Genomic DNA, 21,537 nt, shown 5'->3' with positions numbered 1-21,537 from the left:
AGATGGAATTGTGTGTGTGTGAGTGGCCTGGGGGCTGAGACAGTTAATTATTAGTCTGACTGTCGTCCACCAGGTGTTGCGGATTTGTGGCGATCATTCGGATTTCTTCCATCAGAGGACACAAGTCACACAACCAGAAATTTCACTTGCACATACAGCAGCAGCCGGGATCACTCACAAAAACGTGTAAACTGTTTTTTTTTTTTTTTTGTTCTTTTTAGATTGTCCATAAAACATGCAGATATGCAAAAATCTCCATGTTTGAGCCTCCGGGTGGTATGCACACACACACAGAAGTGAAGAAGCAGACGCCTATCTATCCACATACCTGCCGCAATATAAGACAATCTCGTAAGCTAAATTTAGCCTTTTACACACACAATCGTTCACGTGCGTGTTAAAGGCGAACCTGGGTACACACTACTCATGTAGTGATGCTTGGTGTAAGGCAGGGGTAGAAGTAGGAAGGTCTCAGCACCTGTACAAAGATTTGGTGGGAAAAAAACTCGAGTGCGCACAAGCGTCGGGTGTTGAGGACGAAGCCGAGTTTTAACTCCTCTCATGTCATCAATGCGCAGTTAGCTGCTAATGCAGGGCTGTGCAGACATATTTCGCTGGTCCCTGACCCCAACCCTCGGCTATAACCGACACTCATCCAGATTGTGTGAGATCGTTTGCTTACCTGGGACGGCGAGCAGGTGAAATTATATCTCACAGCCTTCTACTGATTGAAATTTAACACATGTGAACTGCACTACCTGCACACACGTGTGACGGGGAAGCGGGTGGAAACTCGTTTGGCCAGTCCCTCAAGGAGTTATTTTGACAAAACTAATATAATTTTAAAATTATTCTCTGCTTTACACAGTTTATGTACAACACATGACATATTCTCAACATCGCCTGCTTACAGTTCATTTTCAACACGCACCTGTGTCAAAGTTGAAGATTGATGTTGAACTGGCCGGTGATTTCTTTTTTTAAAGAGTATTAGTCGCAAAGTTTGCTGGTGCCCTGTTTAACCCCCAGCTACACAGTTGAATAGTTACCGTAACACCAACCCAAACCACTGACTGTTTGTTTGTGTGTGTGATCCCAGAGAGAGAAGATGAAGAAGTTGAGTAAGTGCTGTGTGTGAGGTAAGGAGATTATCGCGAGGGTTTCAGCGCCACCTACGGTTTGAGGTCATCGTGAAGGAGACATATAGGGAGGTCAAATGTTATCTCAGAGAAAGGTAGAGTGAATGTGCACGCTGACATTTTCTAACTGTGCAGCTGTAGCAGAAAGTATACATATATGTATGATATATGTATGCGACAGTTGAGGGACTTCAGTGAAATGTGTGACCTCAGGGGTCACCGCCTGATGGGTGTGTATATAGACACTGTCACGATTTCTGCAAGTTACTCGATCGCCTCTTCAAGATAGAAGACTTTTTTCTTTACGATGTGAAACATTACAAATTGTAAATTATTGTATACAACAAAATGCTACTAGATGCAATGCAGGGTTATCGAGATTATATCGAGATTTCCATCGTCGCTATCCTATTCGGGAGCAAAAAACAAAAAAACAAATCACCCCCTAGAAAAAGGAGCAAAACAAAGCAATCTTTACCACCTTTTTACCTTTATTATTTTTGAAAATTGATTCCGTCGGACACATATTTTCAGAACGATTTCTTTGCTTGCTGTCATGATCTACAGCTTATATACTCAGTTTGCGTGTCTCTGCCATTGTTTACTCCTGAAAGAATGGCCGCATTGATAGATGAACCTGTTTGTTCTAGTAAGGGGGAGGAATGGAGGGAGGGGGTCGAACCACGATCGGGGTGAACGACGAGTCACACTCCCCCAGCTTTGCTCTCAAAGCGAGGGTAATTTTTACTTGTCTTGTTCCCCCCACTATTTGCAATATATTATTGAAGACAATTCTTAAACGGTTCTTAAACTACAGTAGTTTGAGAAGTAGGTTATTTTAATGTTTGCTCTACTCACTAAATTCAATAAATTGTTCTGCAAGGCTTTACACAACAAGAATCGCAATTAAGATTCAGTGCTGGTGTGTTAATAGGATGGACAATCACTGTCACACGAAGTTCTCACCTGAGAATCTTTACATCGCAATACACTTTCTACTTTATTCCACAACATTCACATCTCTCTCTCCATCTGTTCAACAGGTAAATAACCCCCTTACCCCCCACAGAAGACCTAATAAACACCAACTTTCTGGATGTCTGCCTCCCCAGTCCCCCGCCCCTTGGCTCCTGGCAGTGTACCTGACAAACAGCTGTCTCCCCTTGTTCCCCCCACAGCTCCCTCCCCTCGCTGCTGGAAACACGCACAGGTAAGTAGGTCAGACGACAACAGGTTGCCCCACGTTCCCACGGCAGGTACAAAACACCGCTGTCAAAGGCTATTGAATACCTTTTTTTTTATTACTTCCCCTTTTTGTTATCGCCTCCTCTTTCCATCCCAATAAAAAAAAAAAAATTCTGATAGACTGCATCCAGAAGAAACAAATTATTTGCAAGAATATCAATTACACTATTTTAATAACTCTTTTTTACTATATTTCCCTCGATGAGACAGATTCCGGGGTAATTGGGGGGCAACATTTTTATGTGTTGAGTGTTGAGATCATCTCGCACCCGTCCAAACAAACACTCGTACCTCGTGGTTTTTAAAAATGTTGGCTGTTGATCTCCCGACTCGCTCTGTGATCAGGGTGGGTCGCACGGTAGTACAGTGGGTAGAACACCCGTTTGCACTGTGGATCGTACGGCGCACTCGAGTCATACCTGATCTCATTCCATAGTTTTTTTTCCTTCATCGATGTGACATCTGTTCACAAGGTTGGCCGATGGGGATTTTTTGGGTATTATCTTTATCACACCTGTCTCCTAACTCTTCACACAAATGACACATAGACTGAATCATCAACAGCCATGCACCATATTTGTATATAACAGACTCGCTCACTACATTAATAATTACCTCACTATTTCGCAAAATATTTTAAAAACAAAGTTGGATCTTTTTAATTGTTTTCATTGGAAACACCGCGGTTCTTTAGTGCAACTGTTTGCTGACAGCCTTTCAGTGTTCTCAGCTCTCTGTTCCTAGAAGCCAACCCATAGTTTGCTGGTCTTTTGCCACAGGTAAGAGTCAAGATTTTCACTGAACTGAACTCAGTCTTGCTGAAAGCCGTGTATGGAAGTAGGGAGGCAAGTTTCATCTCATCTTCCATCGTTCCTAGTAACCCTGTCAGTTCCGCTCACTAACTTCAGTCTCACCTAGAGTTCTACATCCCCAAATCGCTTTACTGTCTGCCGCTCCTCCATAGATAACATGATTGCTTGTCATGTCGTCCATCAATAGTCTCCATCTTTTTAACCATGACCAGACTAGTTTTGTTTTTTAAGGGAAGGGAAAGCTCGCCAGCTGCCAAAAGTCGGAATGACTACCAAAGCATGCTGGGAACGCCTTGCACATCGACAGGTTATTAATATGTAAACCTGAGATCACCAGTCCTCCTCCTGACTTCAATTAACTGGTCTGCTCCTCCTTTTGTTATTTTGTCGAAATTGCCAGATGGCTGGAATGTGAAAGACTAACTGAATTGTGGTGAGGGCGAGTAAAGTTGTTTATAACCAAGTTCTTTTATCACTATAGTTAATCCATATTCTGCATTTTCTCCCTGGATGCCTTTTTCGAGCTGCATCAATGTCCCTTGCCATATTCCGAGATTTAATATCTCGGAGCAGATGCCCGGATGGCCTGCCTCTCTCCCATCCCAGCGACCTCCGTGAAGCCGGCATTGGTGTAGAAAATGTGCATGGAGTGCAGTCTGCTATAGACAGGGATTGTTTTCAACTCACGACATGCAAGTAAACCGCCAACATAACTTTTTAATGTGTGAAACAAGAATCACTACTCAACACTACTCATGCCTCTTAGCGCCGCCATGAAAAATCGTGACAGTCACATCGTGTCCAGTGAGCTAAGATGATGAGCTGGACTCAGTTTTATGTTCAAGGAGGGGGCAGGAGCGAGGGGAACAACCAACAAAACAAAACAAAACAACCAAAAAAAAAAAAGAGACCTCTGTGACTCAACAGAACCAGCCGAAACCTCTCTACCTTCTACCTTGTCCTTACTTTGTTCTTCTGTGCTCGTCGGAGATGAAAGGTGGACTGACATGTTCTTCTCGCAAGATCTCGTCATGACTCAGCCTCGTCTAGACGAGGTCGTGAGTTGATTTATACACTCAGGAATTAAATGTTCATTTCTTGTTTGTAGTTCTCATCATCAAAAGGGCGGTCGGTTGGCGTAACGGTTAACGCCTGTCACCAATACTGTGAAGGTTGGCTGTCCTGGGTTCAGCTCTCGTCTCGCGCACGCTGTTCTTTCTCTGCACGTGACATCTGTTTACAGGGCTGGCTGCTTGCCGTGATATAGTCTTGGTTGCTGGCTCGGCGTAAAACATTAACCCTTCCTCCCTCATCATTTAAAATATCTGAAGGATTTTTTTTTTTAGCAGCTACTAAGCAAATGAGCGAATTTGTTTCATAGAAAACAATAACAATAAAAAAAGAATTCTAGGCTTCGTGCCGAACACGTGATTTTTTTGCCCCCATCTCCGTCGTCTTCTTGATTTTTTTTTCTCCAGCTTTTTCTCTTTCCTTCCTCATGTGTGTGTATATTATAGTGAAAGAATAAGAAAATACAGGAAATGTCTCCCTTCTCTTCGCAAGTGTGTGCGTGCGTGTTTGAGAGAGAGGACGTAGAGAAAGCCTAAGAGTGCCAGGGTAAGAGGTTGTTACAGCACTGAGAGGCGCACCCGTGTGGCCTCCCTTAGTCGACCCAGCTTCCGGGTATGAGTACCCGACTCCACAGAGGGTTGGGGGAGGTAAGTCAGCGAAGGAGAGATGGACACTGCCCTCACATACAGATATCTCCGAGAAAAGTGAGGTCGCTAATACTTCACTCACCATACAACCATCATTTTTTGTTTTATTATGGATTTTACATTTGTCGTGTTTGACTTTATTATTGTCAAAATCAGAGGCTGATACATCCCCTCCAACAACCAACATACGCTCTACACTTTCTATCAACTTAATTTTTTGAACAAGTTTCAAACATAATAAATTATGCTTCTGTTTTCATTTAAAACATACTAATTAGAATTTCCTCATTGACTCGAGCTCAATGTTCAGGATTTGTTGGCATTGACCACTTCAGACATGCGCAGTGAGCTGGCAGTCGGTACCTAACACTCGGTACAAGGAAGATAGCAATAACTGGTGGCTGAAAGACATCCAATATTTCCGTGTTCTTGATTTTTGGTTTTATTAGTTAAAAAAAAATTATTTGACCTGTTTCGTTTCTATATTCACTGTAGCTGAGTAGTCCCGGTCAGTTGCAGTGCTGTCCACTGTATTAGTTCTTGTTGCTTTTACTGGTGTGTGCAGCACCGTTGTTCTTGTCCATTTTATTTCATTCTACTTATGTTGATCAGTTCTTGCCACATCAGTCTCAGTGTCTGTAAACTTTCCCACCACAAGCTTCGCCAGCTTCACTGCTTTATCTACACAAAGTTTCTGTCCCTCTCTTGTTGTATTTTGACTTGCTCTAACAGTGTAGGTAGTCAGTATATATATCACCATATCCTTGCTCTGACAGTGTAGATAGTATATAGCACCATATCCTTACAGTAACAGTGTTAATATGTAGCACCATGCGTTGAAAACAAACTTTTCTTTCATTCGTTTCGTGCTCTTTACTCGTGTTTGCCATTGTCCACGATTAAAGGGAAGTAACTCGTAAAAACCTTTTATTTCTAGCGGGTGAAACAGGGGCAAGTCGCTGATACACATTTGATGTATGCAATGATATTTGACGGCCACAAATTCACAAAATGATATTTTACTGAGACATTACAAGTGTTATGAAAGTGGCAAACAGACATATCGAGTTCTTGATTACTGTACAGTAGTTTGTCGCCTTGTGCCAGACTCCATCAACTAAAGGGAAGTAAGCGCACTTGACGTACAAGAGTTGTCTGCCGGCGGCGAATCACACAGTAATTAATTAACAGCCACACCAATATCACGAAGATGGAATAGAAGCCGACCTGTAAACTCACCCAGAATCTCCACAATCCAGAAGGTAACTCAGGAAGCACTCAAGTACTTAAGCAAGCAGGTAGAGTCAGAGTTCCAGGCATGCAGTCAGCAGTCATCAACTACATTCACGTGACCAGAAATGTTCACCCGCGACATGACGACGACCATAACGGTATCACCTTTACTTGAAGTTTTCCACAACATCAACAAACACCATGGCTATGTCACCTGCATCTACCACACATAGACGTTTGATGATAACAGCGATGTAATATTACAACATATTGCACGTTTTGTCCCTTTCTGCCTTAAAAAAAAAGGGAAAACACACACGACTAGCAGTAATACAAATATTAAATATCTCACATCAGTAAGAGAAAAAAACTGACTGAAAATAATGAGAATGGAAAGTTGTATCGAGAGAATCTTCGGCGAACTCGACAAGAAAAACGATCAGAGCAGCGATGACTAGAGCCTGTCGAGCCTGTAACTTACAGGCAGGTCAGACTGCTGACCTGTAGACTGCTGACCTGTAGACTGCTGACCTGCATACTGCTGACCTGCAGACTGCTGACATGTAAACTGCTGACCTGTAACTGCCTGCAGTAATGACACACTAGGCTTCACGGACCCAGCTGTCACGTGCCCCACAACAGAGGCTATGGGCTGGCTACAGTACAGATGAGAGATCCAAGCTTTCATTCTTGGTGGTTAGTTTTGTGGGAGATGTGGCACTAGGAGGGGAGAGGGAGAGGTTGCCAGAATAAACCCCGGTCGCCTGCCATGTAAATAGGTGTTACATAGAGTGTCCCACGACGAGCTTTGAACCCAGGGCGTCTCAGTGCAGTAATGACAAGCGAGTGTTTTGACCACTACACTACTCACGTCTACATTTTTACAAAAATAGACCTAAAATACTCAGGGAGGGCAAACTGATTTATCCGAGAGATGCGAATAGACAAATGGCAATAGTTAAATGTTTGAATGCTTATACATGAATAAAGTGAGTGGTAAGCTGAACATTAAGGGATCGGAGTTAGTGTTGGTGCTACCAGTTAGTAAATCTGGTTGTAAAACTGATGGAAATTTTGCTTTAATGAAGTTACAATAAACTGGCATGTGATGTATCAGATGAATCCATTAGTGCGATCTGATTGTACACACAATCTTTAAAACACGAATTGTTTCTATACATCATTCACCACAAAATAACTTAGAGGACATAATTACAGATTGAGAATAATAAGGAGACAGTCAAATGAACAGCGCTCACCAGATCCTTTCCCCTACATGTATACAACAAAATGTACACCTTTCCACACAATAACATGGCATTCAAACAAAATAAAAAGGGGGCGTTGAGATTCAAGACCTCAATTTGTTTTGCTTTAGCAAAATTCTAAGAAAAATCAATCCATCGGAACAAAGTCACGAGAATAAGTAGAATATGTACACTGAATTATACTCACAGCCGTACATATCGACGTATACGCATCCACACAAATAAATATACACATATTTACATCAGGACACTTCCATGAAAGACTACTTTCCTGCCTTGCATTTGCTCAACAAACCTAAAAAAAAATAACATTCACTGAAAGTGCAGTGCGATCTACTCTGTATTGTCATCTTTTGGCTGTTTTTGTTTGTTTGTTTGTTTGTTTGTTTGTTTGTTTGTTTGTTTTGCTTTGACGTTACTTTGTGCTCTGCCCTCCTCCATATACTTCCATCCTGTATGACAGGAGATTTATAGAGAATTTGTCTAACGGGAAGTAACTAGCATCCAATGTGTCCTCAGCCGCACTGTTTGTTTGTTTTACGCCGTGTCAGCAGCTAAGGCCACACCACTGTGTGTTTCTCAGTGTCAAGCCAACATTTCCTAGCTGGGCATGGTGGACACCTGTCGTCAGCCGTTGAGATGGTCTTCCTTCAGAAGGTGGCAAATGCTGGGAGAAGCTGGCGAAGCTCGTGTCATCCAACGTGCGCAGGTCTGCCCGCGCGATCAGGACTTCTTGAGGCCGAAGACACGGTCGAGAAATGTTCTTGAGCGCCGCTTGAAGTCGATGATCTCGCGACACAGGGTGTGGAAGGCGTCCGTCACCCGCACCACGTCCTCCGACGCCGACACCTCCAGAAAGGAGCAGCCCAGGTCCACGGCGAGACGCGCCCCTGGGGACGATAATAATAATAATAATAATAATAATAATAATAATAATAATAATAATAATAATAATAATAATAATAATAATAATAATAATAATCATCATCCATCATCCATCATCCATCATCCACATCAATCATCCACATCATCATCCACATCATCCACATCCACATCATCATCATCATCATCATCATCATCATCAAGTATTGTTAAGCATGCAGTACTTATATACCCATTGAGACACGCATTACACAAGCCCCGTGATGGTAAGTAAGTGTTGTGCCAGACCATCTTACCTCGAGTTCCTCGTCAGTAGCATTTCAAACATAATAATAACCCCGAGCTTGTTTCTCCTCTCGTTAATAATAACCTAATTTGCGTGTAATGAGCATTTCCTCATTGTAACCCTGACACGAGTTCAGTGCTCTTAGTTTGATGGCACTCACCTGTCTAGGCATGCGTTTCTTGTTTTCGATTTTGGCACTTGACTATAGCAACTCGAATTTTGAAAAAAAATCTACTCCTTGAACTGTCACTAGTTTTCACTCCACTGCCGAACTGTTGTGTAAATTATCAGTGATATCGAGGTACAAATGGCATCACACACATTTGTAAACTGCTATACGTAAATAGTAAATTTGGTGAAGTCGTTGAAAAAGAAATTGGAATGTTTATATTACGTTTGACAGATGTTAACTGACGTAAGACATATTTGTTTTTTTAAAGCGTATCTGCAACTTTAAAAGAACCAAACTCAAGAAGAGACATGAATAATGCGCAATCACACACAGACACACACACACACACAGACACACACACACACACACACACACAGACACCTACACCTACCCTCGTCCTGCGTGACCTCGCGGTAGTGCGCCAGGTCAGCCTTGTTGCCCACCACGATGACCGGCACGTGCGACGTCTTCTTGGCCTCCTCCACCCGCCGCTTGAGGTCGGCCAGCACCTGGAAGCTGTGGCGGCTGGTCACCGAGTACACCAACATGAAGCCGTCCGCCCACCGCAGCACGTCCTCGTGCGCCCCGTGATCCTCGTTCTACAGTCACACAGGTAATAGCAGGTATTACATGTTGTCACACAGGTAATAGCAGGTATTACATGTTGTTACACAGGTAATAGCAGGTATTACAGGTTGTCACACAGGTAATAGCAGGTATTACATGTTGTCACACAGGTAATAGCAGGTATTACATGTTGTTACACAGGTAATAGCAGGTATTACAGGTTGTCACACAGGTAACAGGTATTGTATGTTGTCACAGATAATAGAAGTTCTACACAAAGTTGTACGGCATTGTTTCTGTCCCACTCACAGCTTTGTTTACCAGCCTATCTTGACACTCAGTGCCTGCCACCAGTGACTTAGCTAAGTCTTAGTATCGTCTTAATGTCGTCTGTGCTAATCTTACTGTTGATCGTGTGTCCAGCAGTTCAAAGGTGACGGATTCGCCTTCAATAGTTGTTGTACACTTGTACTTGTTATCTGCAATCAGTACAGAATAAAGTGACATGAAATTTGTTGGGCACGGTTTTCAACAAGCACTTCACACACAGCGCCATACGTATGTAACCTCATGGTTACACAAGTTATAGGAATACAGTTACAGTAACAGAATTGATTAAAGTCAATAGGTCATCTACAGTACATGCACTTAACTCTTATTCACGCTCTCTCTTTCTCTCTCTCGAGCGGTCCGGTGGCGCAACGGTTAGCGCCTGTCACCAATACAGTGAAGGTTGGCTGCCCAGAGTTCATTTCTCGTCTCGGGCACGCTGTTCTTTCTCTGCACGTGGCATCTGTTTACAGGGCTGGCTGCTTGCCGTAATATAGCCTCTGTTGCTGACACGGCGTAAAACAACAATTCCCCCCCTCCCCCTCTCTCTTTCTCTCTCTCTCCCACACTCATTGCTGGCAACTAGAAGCAGTCATGGCTGAGACCAAAATTGTGAGCAAAACGAATGCGCATCATTCCTTAAAGAGAGAAATGAAGTCCGTGAGTGTTTCCGGCACTGAGCGCTGTGCAAGATGGCGCCGTGATTCCAGAGTAAAATTCGTGGTCCGTGGCTCGTCCATCTTGTTGGCTGAGTTCTTCTAGCTACCGGAAGTGCATGATAAGAACAGCTAAACGACTCGTGTCACACTCATTAGCAGCTATATATATATATGTCCTCAGAACAACTCACAATACATCAGAGAAAAGTGGGCGCTTGATGCTTCTAAGCTAACGGCAAGTTCCTAACCTGACCCCCCAAGGGGAGGTAACGAGGGTAAGAAGGTCTGCTACTGAGGAAGAAAAGAGAAGTGCTCTGCCTTGAGTGAGTTTCAATAAAAGAAGCAAATAGGGTTTCTAAGGAGTAATTAAGCTGCTTCGTGAAGAAAGAATCAGTCGTGCAGAACTGATAACAGTGACAACAGCTATCACAGTTACCTCAGCCTGTTATCTGCCCCTTGCTCACAACTGGGGGAAGGGAAGAGGGCAGACAGGGAACAGAGGGCAACACCTTTGCATGTGAGTGCGTGAGTAGAACTTACATGTTCGCAAGCACACACACACACAGAGTTGTCATTTCGAGCGGAAGACATGTAAACAAAGAGGGTGATGAAGGGTTACAGTAGAGACATGGGTACTGCAACTGGGTAGACGTGGCACAAACACTAGAACACGCGCCATCACACACAAATAGGAAGTTCGCACGTGCTGCCGAAGAAAAAGAGGAGAAATGAGAAGCTACCTGCTGATTGATCGTACTCGCCAATAAATCTCTTGGTCAGGAAGCGGACTGCAAGAGCTGCAAAGAGAAAAGAAAACATCATCACATCATTCATGTCCGCAATCATGTCATCACAGTCCCCCTGATACTACCCTGACTTCAAGCCCACCGTCCACCCTCCTACAGCAGATGTACTTTTGCAAAGAATATCGACAAACACGCGCTGACAAACACACAAAACCCATTCCTTCTGCATGCATGGAGGACTCGCTAGGCAAAACACTTTGACAGAAACAGTGTGATGTATTTTACCTTCGTACACATAAACATTTGTACATACACATACACAATACATCCATAAACATGTGCACATACACACTGGCACAAACAGGCACACGCACAAACACACATACATGTACACCCTTTAGTTGCCACACGAAGGTAACAAAGTCACACCTGTGCGTCTTACCTGCGCAGCGCATTTGTCTGACATCTTGCGACCTGCGCCGCTAACACCGGGAGGTCGCCCTAACACCTGGGTCTGTTTACAGGGTAGTTAATCCCAACGGGTATTCCCACCCACACCTCATCTCTATTTCCCCCTCTCTCCTGCTGAGGGCATGCATGTTTACTACTGATGGCCTGCGTGTTTACTGACTCTCCATACCTTTTATGGTCGAACAGGTAACTTGTCAGAGTTGATGTGCGAACTGCGTACAAAGAAACTGTCGCCATCCCCAACATTGTGATTTGCACGTCGTGACAGAATATTGTCACGGGAAAACTTTTAATCAGCATCAGGCTCAAAGAAATTTACATCAATAAAGATTACTGCATGAACTTTCAAGAAACCGCCTGAGACGGAAAGTAGAATCCAGACATTGGAGAACAAATTGGAGGCTCCTCCGGGTCTCGTACAAAGAACACAGAACCAACGGCTTTGTAGGAAACAAGATGGCCACACTCGCAGGACACCAGCAACCTCTACTTTCAACAGTCAAGTGACGTAAGCTGATCTTTGGCCACGTGACCCAGCACGACACCCTGTCAAAGACTATCCTTCAAGTTACCCTGAAGGGTAGTGGACAATGCGGTGGTGAGAGGAAGAACTGACTTACAAAGGTGAAAGACTGGAGGTCGTCCTGTACAGGACCTGCTGACTGTCGCCCACAATAGACAAGATGGCGGCCTGTCAGCTGCTAGTCTGTCCTTGTCATGCCCCCAACTACAGGGGGTGACTAACTGAGCCGGGGGGGGAGGGAAGGGTCTTCTGTTCTGACAACAGCCAGTTACTGACAGCAAGTAGGTTAGAAGTACAGTATCTAGTGCTCGTGACAAAACCAAACAAGGTATGTATATGTGGAGAACTGTGTGTTACTTATTGCTTGTTAATACAGTTCATTTAATGGCAATGTTTGGGTGATAGATCGGACATAAACAGATCGAATTCTCAGAGTTCTTTCGCAGAAAGCGCAAGAGAGACCAGGAAGAAGAATGAACGAGAGCGAAGAAGATGAAGACAAGGAGAGAGAGAGGGTGTGTGTATAGGAGAATACGAGTATCTATATGAAGATACGTTAGAAGCTCCTCCCTGTGTATGACAGTGTGTACGAATGCTGGTGTTTAAGGGTGGGCCGAAGCAGGCGATTAATTAATTGTGTGATTGATAGCAACAGCAAGAGGACGAAAGGTCAAAGGTCAGAGAGCCAGTCACTAGGATACGACAAGAGAGGAATACTGTTTGGGTCAGCCTGCTCCCTGTGTTTGTGTGGTAAGAGGTTAAAGGTTAAACAACGATAGCTGCTGCTAGGTCTGCAGATCCGCTTGTTCCAGAAAGGGTATCCGCGTCTTCCATTTCCCATCGCCGACCGCAATACGAAAGGGGCGTGGAATGCTGGCTGAAAAACTGTTCTGGCATCCGGGGCCCGAACACGTGGCTTCTCGCTTCTGTGTCTTGTGGATGCCCTGACCTGCCAAGTCTGCTGCCGAGGAAGATGCTGGAGGCTGACAGTGAGAGGAAAAGCGGCGGGGAAACAAAAAATTGCAAGGTGTGTGCGAGACATCAAGGTAGGTGGGCGGATGAGGGAGGAAAGCAAGTGACTTTCTCTTGCAGGCTACTTCTATTAAAGACCCACTGACAGTCACAAAAGTTTTATTAAAGACCCACTGACCGTGACAGAAGTTTAGTTAACATCCACTGACAGTGGCAGAGGCAGAAGTTATTTTGGGTAAAGAAGCGTGGTCCACCTCACCCCCTCACCTTCTACAACCCTCTACTGTCAAATATTCCTTCTACAGCTGGATTGACTGGGGTAAGTTCTCTGTGCCATGTGGGTATCGAACCCAAACACCCTTTCTCTCAGCAACAGACTGTCCACGCCACAGGTGGGGTTAGTTTTAAAGACCTAAAGACCTAAAAAAATTACTTTTGTTAAAGACACAAAGACCAGTAGACAGTGGATGAAGTTGTTTTTATTAAGAAAACTTGTCGGAAGTTACTGCTGTTCAACTTCAAATTGAGACATGTTGCATACTCCAGTGTTTTGTAAGTACCACTAAGATAATTGGGGTATTTTTTTTGTACAAAACTTTTTTGTCTTGCTACAATTACTCCATCATTTTTTCTGGCAACTATCATTCTTTTTAGATATATACCAAAGTGACAGTAGTTCCTAGAATAAAGCAGTTTATTTACATGTGTACTTCCCAAGTTGAAATGTTGAAGTTGCATGAACAATGGGCTCTGACAGCCAGGAACATTTCTTAACAAGTGCAATCAGCTAGTTATGGCCGCACTCAGTGTGCCATGACGTCATGAAAGCCCTCGACAAGAGCCCGGATTTACATTCCGAGACAGATTCAGCTTCAACCTGCACTCTCTGACCTTCACCATCCTTTCCACCCCTAACCCAACCACGAATGCGTCCCATCCTCTCGACTTTTGCAAAATAAAACATCGTCAAACCCTGGTTGTGGGTCTGATGTATGGCCGCCGACAGTGGCAATTGGAGTCGAGGAGATGCTCCGCCCTGTGCCCCCAAACTCCAGCCCGACATTCATTACAAATCGAGGTTTAAAAGAAGACAAATGTGCTCGGGGTCTGGCGGTGACGACACGTGTCAGTCTCAGCGAAAACAAACCTTATTTCCAGCATCTTGTGAGAGGCAGTAGCGGGGTGTGCAGCCCCCAAACTCGCCGACTATAAATATTATTAAGGTTTGGGTAAAGTCATTACATACGCAGCTTCCGCCTCTTTGCACATGCGCTGACTGGCGGTGGGTCGTGAAACGATTGGATTATTTCTCCCATCCCCCTGACCCTTGGGAGGGGTTCCACCCTCACCGAGAATTCCTCCATATCAGCACGCGCTGAAGCAAGAGAGAAGCGAGTCTCGATGGTAATCAGACACGAGGCTGGAACCGACAGGCGGAAATCTGTTTGTGGCCGCCAATGTGTTTATTTTTGATTGGCTGAAGGCAAGCACGTGCGGTGTCGGACATCACATCCTCGCCACAGACTTCGATTCCCAGGCGACCGATCTGATGGCCTCGTCCTGCAACTGAAACTTCTTTGAGTTTGTGTCGACAGACGGACTAAAGCGACTAACCAACTCCGAGTGTGCTTCAAACATGAACATCGGCCCTCAACACCGTTTCTTCTTCCGCTGCTGATGATGTTGCTTTTGAAAACTGGGATACAAGCACTTCAAACCAACGAAATGAAAAAAAAAAAAAATACTGGCAGCAAAAGAGATTTCACAATTCTCAAAGCCAAGGTTTGAATGTCTCAGGACTACATATCGCCATCACAACTCACCCAAACACAGTATCAGTCACTGGCATGAACTGCACAGGTAGACACAAGGAAGAAAACATAAAAGTGAGAAAGCAAGAGAGAAAAAGAGATGGAGGAAGAGAAAAGAGTCAGTAAGGTTCAAAGAAAATTCTGGTAGCATGTGTGTTTGGGTACAGAATACAGAACACGTGTAAGTGTTTGCCATCCCGAGGCCAATAAACAGAAACCACAGGATCCTGCCTCCAGACAGCGAGGGCTCTGTGCAGATCGTGCATCGCTCGTATCCCACAATTCTCACTGCATTCATTTCGCTATATTAGCCAAACACATTAAGGCAACTAAACAAATAAAGCTTCACGTTTCTGGAAAGTGAACAAAGCATACAGATGTTATTTAACACATTTACAAAACTTAGCGAGTTTTTGTTTCTTGATCTTTTATTTGGAAAGGACAACATCGTTTGGTCTCAATTCATCTGAGGTCCCTGACGACTGCAGCTGTCACTGATGGTCACATGACACACGTTGTACAACTTATTCATGCAACATCTTGAACATATTGTTTAGTCTAGGAGAACCTGAAACTGTCTGTAACAGTTATCGCAGATTGATTGTAGTCGACGAGAAACACCTGCAAAGTGGAACATAAAGCAGGGATGCTGTACGACATCTTTGGCAGACGACTTATAAAGTTTGGAAGGTTTTATTACAAGCAGCCCCGGATCTTGTAACGGAATGGGCGGTTGGCAATAATTACAGCCTTTGATGTTGAGCAACACTGATGACAGGAGGAAAGGAGGAGAGGAGAGAGAAAGGTGTACAAAGACTGATTAGAGCACACCTGTACAGCAAAGACAGACTATAACAATTCCAATATAACAATCCTACTTTTTATTTGCGCCTAGACACACACGGAGGCAAGCAGGTGGACAAATACACTGCAGTCTTCTTTAAGCTGCTGAATCACAAACAACAAACATGTCGCAGGCAGATTGTCAATGTTTACAATCTGTTCTGAGTATTTCGTTCAGAGAAGTGGAGACAGTTCAGAAATGTTGAGGACTGCAAACACAAAAAAAACAAACAAAAACAAAACAAAAACCAAACAAAAAAACCAACAACAACAAACAAACAAAAAACAAGCAAAAACAAAACAAAACCAAAGCAACAAAAAAATCCCCCGAAAAAACAAACCAAAAAGAAAAAGAAAAACAAAACCAAAACAAAAATATTCCCCCCCAAAAAAAAAAACAAACAAACAAACAAACAAAAAAACAACAACAAAACAAACAAACAAAAACAAAACCAAAAACCAAAACCAAGCAAGCACGGATGCAAGTATTTGACTCTAACGATTACAAATTTGAAAAGTTTCCAAACACTCAAGAAAAGATGTGGCAAAGTCAGCTCGCATCATCACAAACTTCATTGTCATCGGCGTCGTTCGTTCGTCATTAGTCATCAGTCACTCGTCTTGACACCGACTGTCACTCAATCATCTCGAAGTTTGCTCAATGACCCACAGCTAACTCGGGTGCACCAGGGTACAGATACCCTCCCCGATGTTTGCCTGAAGTCTGCGCCAGAACATTTCTTCTTTAATCTCTCCCAACGGCTCACATTTTATTCCGTTTTCAGCAACTGAACGCAAACAGCCAATATCATTGTACCCGGAGAGATTTTCTTGCCAAGGAAGTGAGCGAGTGCGGGGTGGCGCTTGCCAAATGAATTAAGGGTGGCCCGATGGCTGGCTCATTACGCGCGGAGAAGAGGCGTAATCGGAGGCGGTAGGTGAAAGGTCACAGGTGAACGTGCGTCTGGCTCTCACACGGTGCCAACCATGTTTCCCCAGCAATTGCCGGCCTTAAAATGCGCAGCTGGAGTAATGAGTGAAGGCAGGCACTTGGTGACTATCGTGATTGGAAAATGATCGACGGAAAAATTAAACACACGCTCGGCAACATGCTCTTCAAGGAATAAGCGCGCGCGCATCATGCAAAGCTCAAGCACACGAGTACAAACACGCGAACAGACCAAACTAGTTTCCAACTTTTCTGTTTGCATACGGACATAATATTCTGCGACATCTGTGATCGGTTAAAACAAAAAGCCAGACTGACTGCACATGGCGGGGGTCCAGTCACAACACAACGATGACTCGAGACAATAGCGATGGTTGGCAGGCGTTGAGTAATGTTCTCAGCTCTCCTCCACCTCAAGGCTGGTGTTTGGCGCCATCAGCTTGTTCCTCACTCACACCCTCGCCTTTCAGTCCATCATCATCCTCTCGTCTAGCGCTCGCCTCACTCACTCGTCTCACTCACCGTCTCTCGCCTCTCATTGCATCTTGCCTGTAGTAGTGTCCTTTCCCCTTTTCCTTCAAATTTTGAGAACATTCCATGTGATTCATGATTATACTCCGCCTGTTATGTTTAGTGATCGAATTAAATATTAATCATCGCTTCCAATTATTAAAATTCAGGCTCTTGCCCAAGAGGAATGTTTGCATAAGGGGGGAGGGTTGCTGGAGCTGTTACATCCATACATACATTGGAGCTGTACTGACTGCAATAACAGTAATCACTAACAATAACAGTGTTTAGAAATCAGGGCTAGTGATTATTTCTATAACAACTGTCATTACTCTTTCTCTGTGTTAGTGAGCACACACACACACAAACACATTTTGCACGTGTCAGGTGGTTAAGTCCCCCTCCTGCCTGCGATCTCGGGAGGTTTCCTGTCCATCACCGGAGGTGCATCGTTGGTGTGGAGTGCTGATGCAGCTCGAACCCCAAACTTGACTCACCTGGCGTACCTGAGACTGAGGGCGCCTGGACTGCCAGGTGTGTGCACCTGCACGTAGCCGCTCTGGCATGTGGCTGCTGCTGTCACGCTGCCTGCACACCGCCCCGCTACGATGACTCAATGGCGGCCTGTGCACGGCGATGATTCAGTTTCACCATAAATATCTGCTCTGTCGATGATTCAATGGTACACCACCGCTGCTGTACTGTTAAGGAAGACTGAGGTCACGTGTTGTATGTCGGCTGGCAGGCTCCACACTCGCAGACTGGTTACTACAACGGTGATGCTGCTGGTGATCGTGCTGGTGATGCCTCTCACTGACATCAATCAAGTATAATGACTACTCTACTGAAAGCTTGTCTGTCCACACTGCTGCCCCAAACCTTGGCTCCTCATCAGACTCGCACATTTATTGTTATTGGTCTGTGCAGAGACTGCGAGCATCTTGGTCGTGATGCTGCGCCTTGTAAGTTCGCATTATCATTATTCTTATCATCGTGCATCTGTTCTCTTAGGAACATGGAAGGAATGACAGGAGGGAAGCACACATCGTTACGAAGACCAGTGATTGCATCCCACATCTTATTTCAGGACAGAAGCTCGTTACCTGCGGCAATACTTACTTTTGTAAAAGGGAGAAATCGTTTCTCCTAGTTACGATATCTGTCTGTCCTCGACATCGCCATCACCCCTGTTATCGGAAAGCAGTTGACCCCACTGTGACCCCTCGTTGCATGCAGGCGGCCTGTGTTGTCTCCAGAGTTAGTAAACTGTGGCAGTCCGTATTACCAGCAACAAGTCTTTTCTTATCGTTCATCTGACACTTTGACCAACATTTTCCAGTCTTGTCTTTGCAGGATTTCTGCCCCTCCCCTCATCCCCCTCCCAAACACACAATTCAGTTGACTGGCACCGCGCTGCTCGCCAACAAGCAGTTCCACCCGACAAACATGTGTTTATGTGCATTATATACTGACATGTGTGGGCTGATGTCTGATAAACCTGTTTACACGTGTGTGCACGCACGATAAATGTGGTTTACTGACGGTAACGATGTGTTTATGACGCGTGTGCGCTCATGCATGAAACTCGTGTCTACGCGTAGTGCAGTCATGTTTTATGCATGTGATTGTCAAGATGTTTATGCCACCTGAGTAAGGATTCAGGAGAAGAATGTCCCGTCAGTGGCTGACGGGAGGACTGGTCGCCACCCCGAGTCTCTACCCAGACATCCACGTCACGCTTTGTGTTTGTTGTTATTGATCTTTGCTCCTGTTGCATCATTTGCTGTCTTCTTGTTTGTCCTTCTGCGCCTGCGCCGTGTTGATTCCTGTTACGGACCACTGGATGACCAGCGATGTTTGCTGCCACATCTGCGCCATCTTGTCGCTGCTTTTATCTTGCATCCGTGTATCAGCAGCAGACTGAACTCTCTGAACTCTATTCTGTAATCGATCCATGAATTTCTCTCGACTGAGGATCCAACTGCTGTGTCCCTCATTGCCATCAGAGCCACAACTGACAGACTGTAGTCGTTGTCGCTGTTGCAGCATATGTCGACATTGAGTGTTGAGTTCCTGCGCGGTGTGTGCGTTGTGTTGTCTGCCGGCTTCACGACTGTCACATCATCAAACTCACCTTCTTTCGCTCCAACAATCTCCTCGTTGTTGTTTTTCTTTTATGCTGTGCCTGTCCTAGCGAGCTTTGTGTGTAGGTTTTGTGCCTCGTATTTGTTGAAACATTGTGTCAGTATGTGTGTTGTATGAGTTTTGTCTTTCTTTTGAAAAGTTCATTGAGTCCTCTGTTCATTAGAAAATGCGCTGTATACATTCACTTAATAATAATAATAAAAATAAATAATAATAATAGACACGAACATCGTAAAGCACAGCTGCGCCGAATGTGTTTACATATAAGAAGTTATGTTTACGCTTAACACTCCTTTGTTTGTTGTATGCATATAAACAAAATGTTTATTATGTTTCTAGATATTTAAACACGATAAACGTGATTTACATGTTGAAAGTTTCGCTGTTTGTACCACGATCCTCCCCGCCCACAGGCCTTCACTAGCCGTCTGACATCTAGAAGAATAATATTTCTGTGAAGGATGAAGAAGGAAGCACAGGCCACAAGCAAGGACGTGTATAGGTGGACTGCTGTCTGTCTGCCGAGACCAAGACTTAGTCTCTTGCCAAGTTCTCCGCTGTTAGTCTCGGCGAGCCTAAACAATGAATGGGACTAAACCGGAAGCTTTGTAGGCACCGGCCTCGTTTTAGTAGTTCACTGGAAAAGATCGTCTGCAAGCAGTCCAGTAATACAAGTTGGTGAGACTAGTGAGGGAGCAAAGAGAAGACTACTCACCGCTCTTGCCGACACCGCTCATGCCCAGCACCGCCACCTTCGTCTCCCCTAGCGACGACTTTTTGCGCCGGAGGTAGGGCTTGAGGGTGGAGCCGGATCCCGTACCGGCCTGACCGTCGCTCCCTCCCCCGGGGCTGTTGACAGTCAGAGAGCTCATCTCCTAGGGTCACAAGGTCACGTAGTTCACGGCTCTCGCACGTGACAGCTGGAACTCACGGCGCCTGGCGTGTGGCCGGTCCTCCTGAAGACGTCGTCTACGTGCTCTGACGTCCTCTCGTTGTCACGTGAGATCGCCAATCTGTGTAAAATGTCTGTCCGTCTTCTTCTATCACTTGTGTGTGTGTGTGAACTGTGGTGGACTCCTCCTGCTCCTATCAAACTTCCGGGATCCAGCGAAAGACGTCCAGCAAAAACCAAGACAGTAACACAGTTCTGTTGCGTTCCAGGAGAAGCGAACGCCAAGCACTTCAGCCGATATACAAAATCCCTCAGTAAATTCCTCCGCTCGAGAGCATCAGGGGGTGGCTGAATAAACAGCTTCCATTTGGCAGCAATGAAATATTTTTCCTAGTGAGTAATAAAATCGGAACATAATTTATCTCCCCAAAATGAAGTTGCGCCCTGGGAGTCGGTTTGGTAAACACAGATTTCAGATATTTCCAGATGCACATGCAGCAGGGCCAGGCACGTGCAATAAAGATGATGCAAGAGACTCGTTGACTCCTGGCAAAGCGGACAGACGACACAACCAACAGTTCCGAGATCGCTGAGCGCTGAGTGAAGGAAAGCTGGAGAAAAACAAACGGTGTTAATAAAAGGTACACACTTGTCTCCGCGATTGGCAGTTTCAGTGCCGATATATCGCCTGACAGTCTGTGGAGGTGAGATAGACAGCTGTTTGCTCTTGCCGCTTATCCATTTGCCACTGTGTTAACGATGTCCTCCACCTGCAGGAGGAATTTCTGCCGAATGACCCCGGAGGTGGGGGCGAGGGGTGGACAATCCCGTTCGCTTCTCTCCTCAGCAGACCGTTGCGCCGACGATGATGTCGACGAGGGGAACAGTCTTCCCAGTCTGCGGAAACGAAGCGTGTGCGGGGGGAGACCGCGGCACTCGACGAAACTCACCCAAGTCTTGCCTCGGCATTAAGTACCTGTCAGGTAAAAGCGCACGTGCGCCAAGCAATACCTGTCTACCTGGGAAGGAGGTTACCTGCAGCAAGACGATCCCCACAGGGCGGACCAAGGCATGGGAGGGGATGGGAGGAAGGGGTAGGGTCCTACCCGCTCGCGCCATCCTGCGCGCGTTTCCGTTCGTGGGGGGTGGGTGGGAATGGGGGATGCTGGGGAGAGGAGGGGGCTAACCAGCTGCGCACTCCTCTTGAGCGGTGCACACCTGTAAGGTAAAAGGGTTACCACTGCGTGTACCCAGTAACCAGTACAGACAATACACGTTGCAGCTGCAGGTATTTACATGTTACCTGCTGTATGGATGGTGCACGGATGTAAACGTCAATACCTGATACCTACTGTACTGATGCT

General features: G+C 45.2%; 1 protein-coding gene across 1 annotated transcript; it reads right to left on the bottom strand.

Moving 5' to 3' along the window:
* Window positions 1–7,204: 7,204 nt before the first annotated feature.
* Window positions 7,205–21,261, bottom strand: LOC112566786 (ras-related and estrogen-regulated growth inhibitor-like). Its single transcript, XM_025243144.1, has 5 exons — window positions 19,997–21,261; window positions 11,052–11,108; window positions 9,728–9,801; window positions 9,147–9,354; window positions 7,205–8,305 (listed from the first exon to the last, which is right to left on the bottom strand). The coding sequence occupies exons 1-5, from the start codon at window positions 20,151–20,153 to the stop codon at window positions 8,139–8,141; spliced, it is 663 nt and encodes a 220-aa protein (XP_025098929.1). The 5' UTR covers window positions 20,154–21,261; the 3' UTR covers window positions 7,205–8,138.
* Between the last annotated feature and the right edge of the window lie 276 nt (window positions 21,262–21,537).

Source organism: Pomacea canaliculata, linkage group LG6 (genome assembly GCF_003073045.1).
Source record: "Pomacea canaliculata isolate SZHN2017 linkage group LG6, ASM307304v1, whole genome shotgun sequence".
NCBI lineage: Eukaryota > Metazoa > Mollusca > Gastropoda > Architaenioglossa > Ampullariidae > Pomacea > Pomacea canaliculata.
Note: the sequence above shows the minus strand (reverse complement) of the source record. Positions and strands in the feature narration are given on the sequence as shown.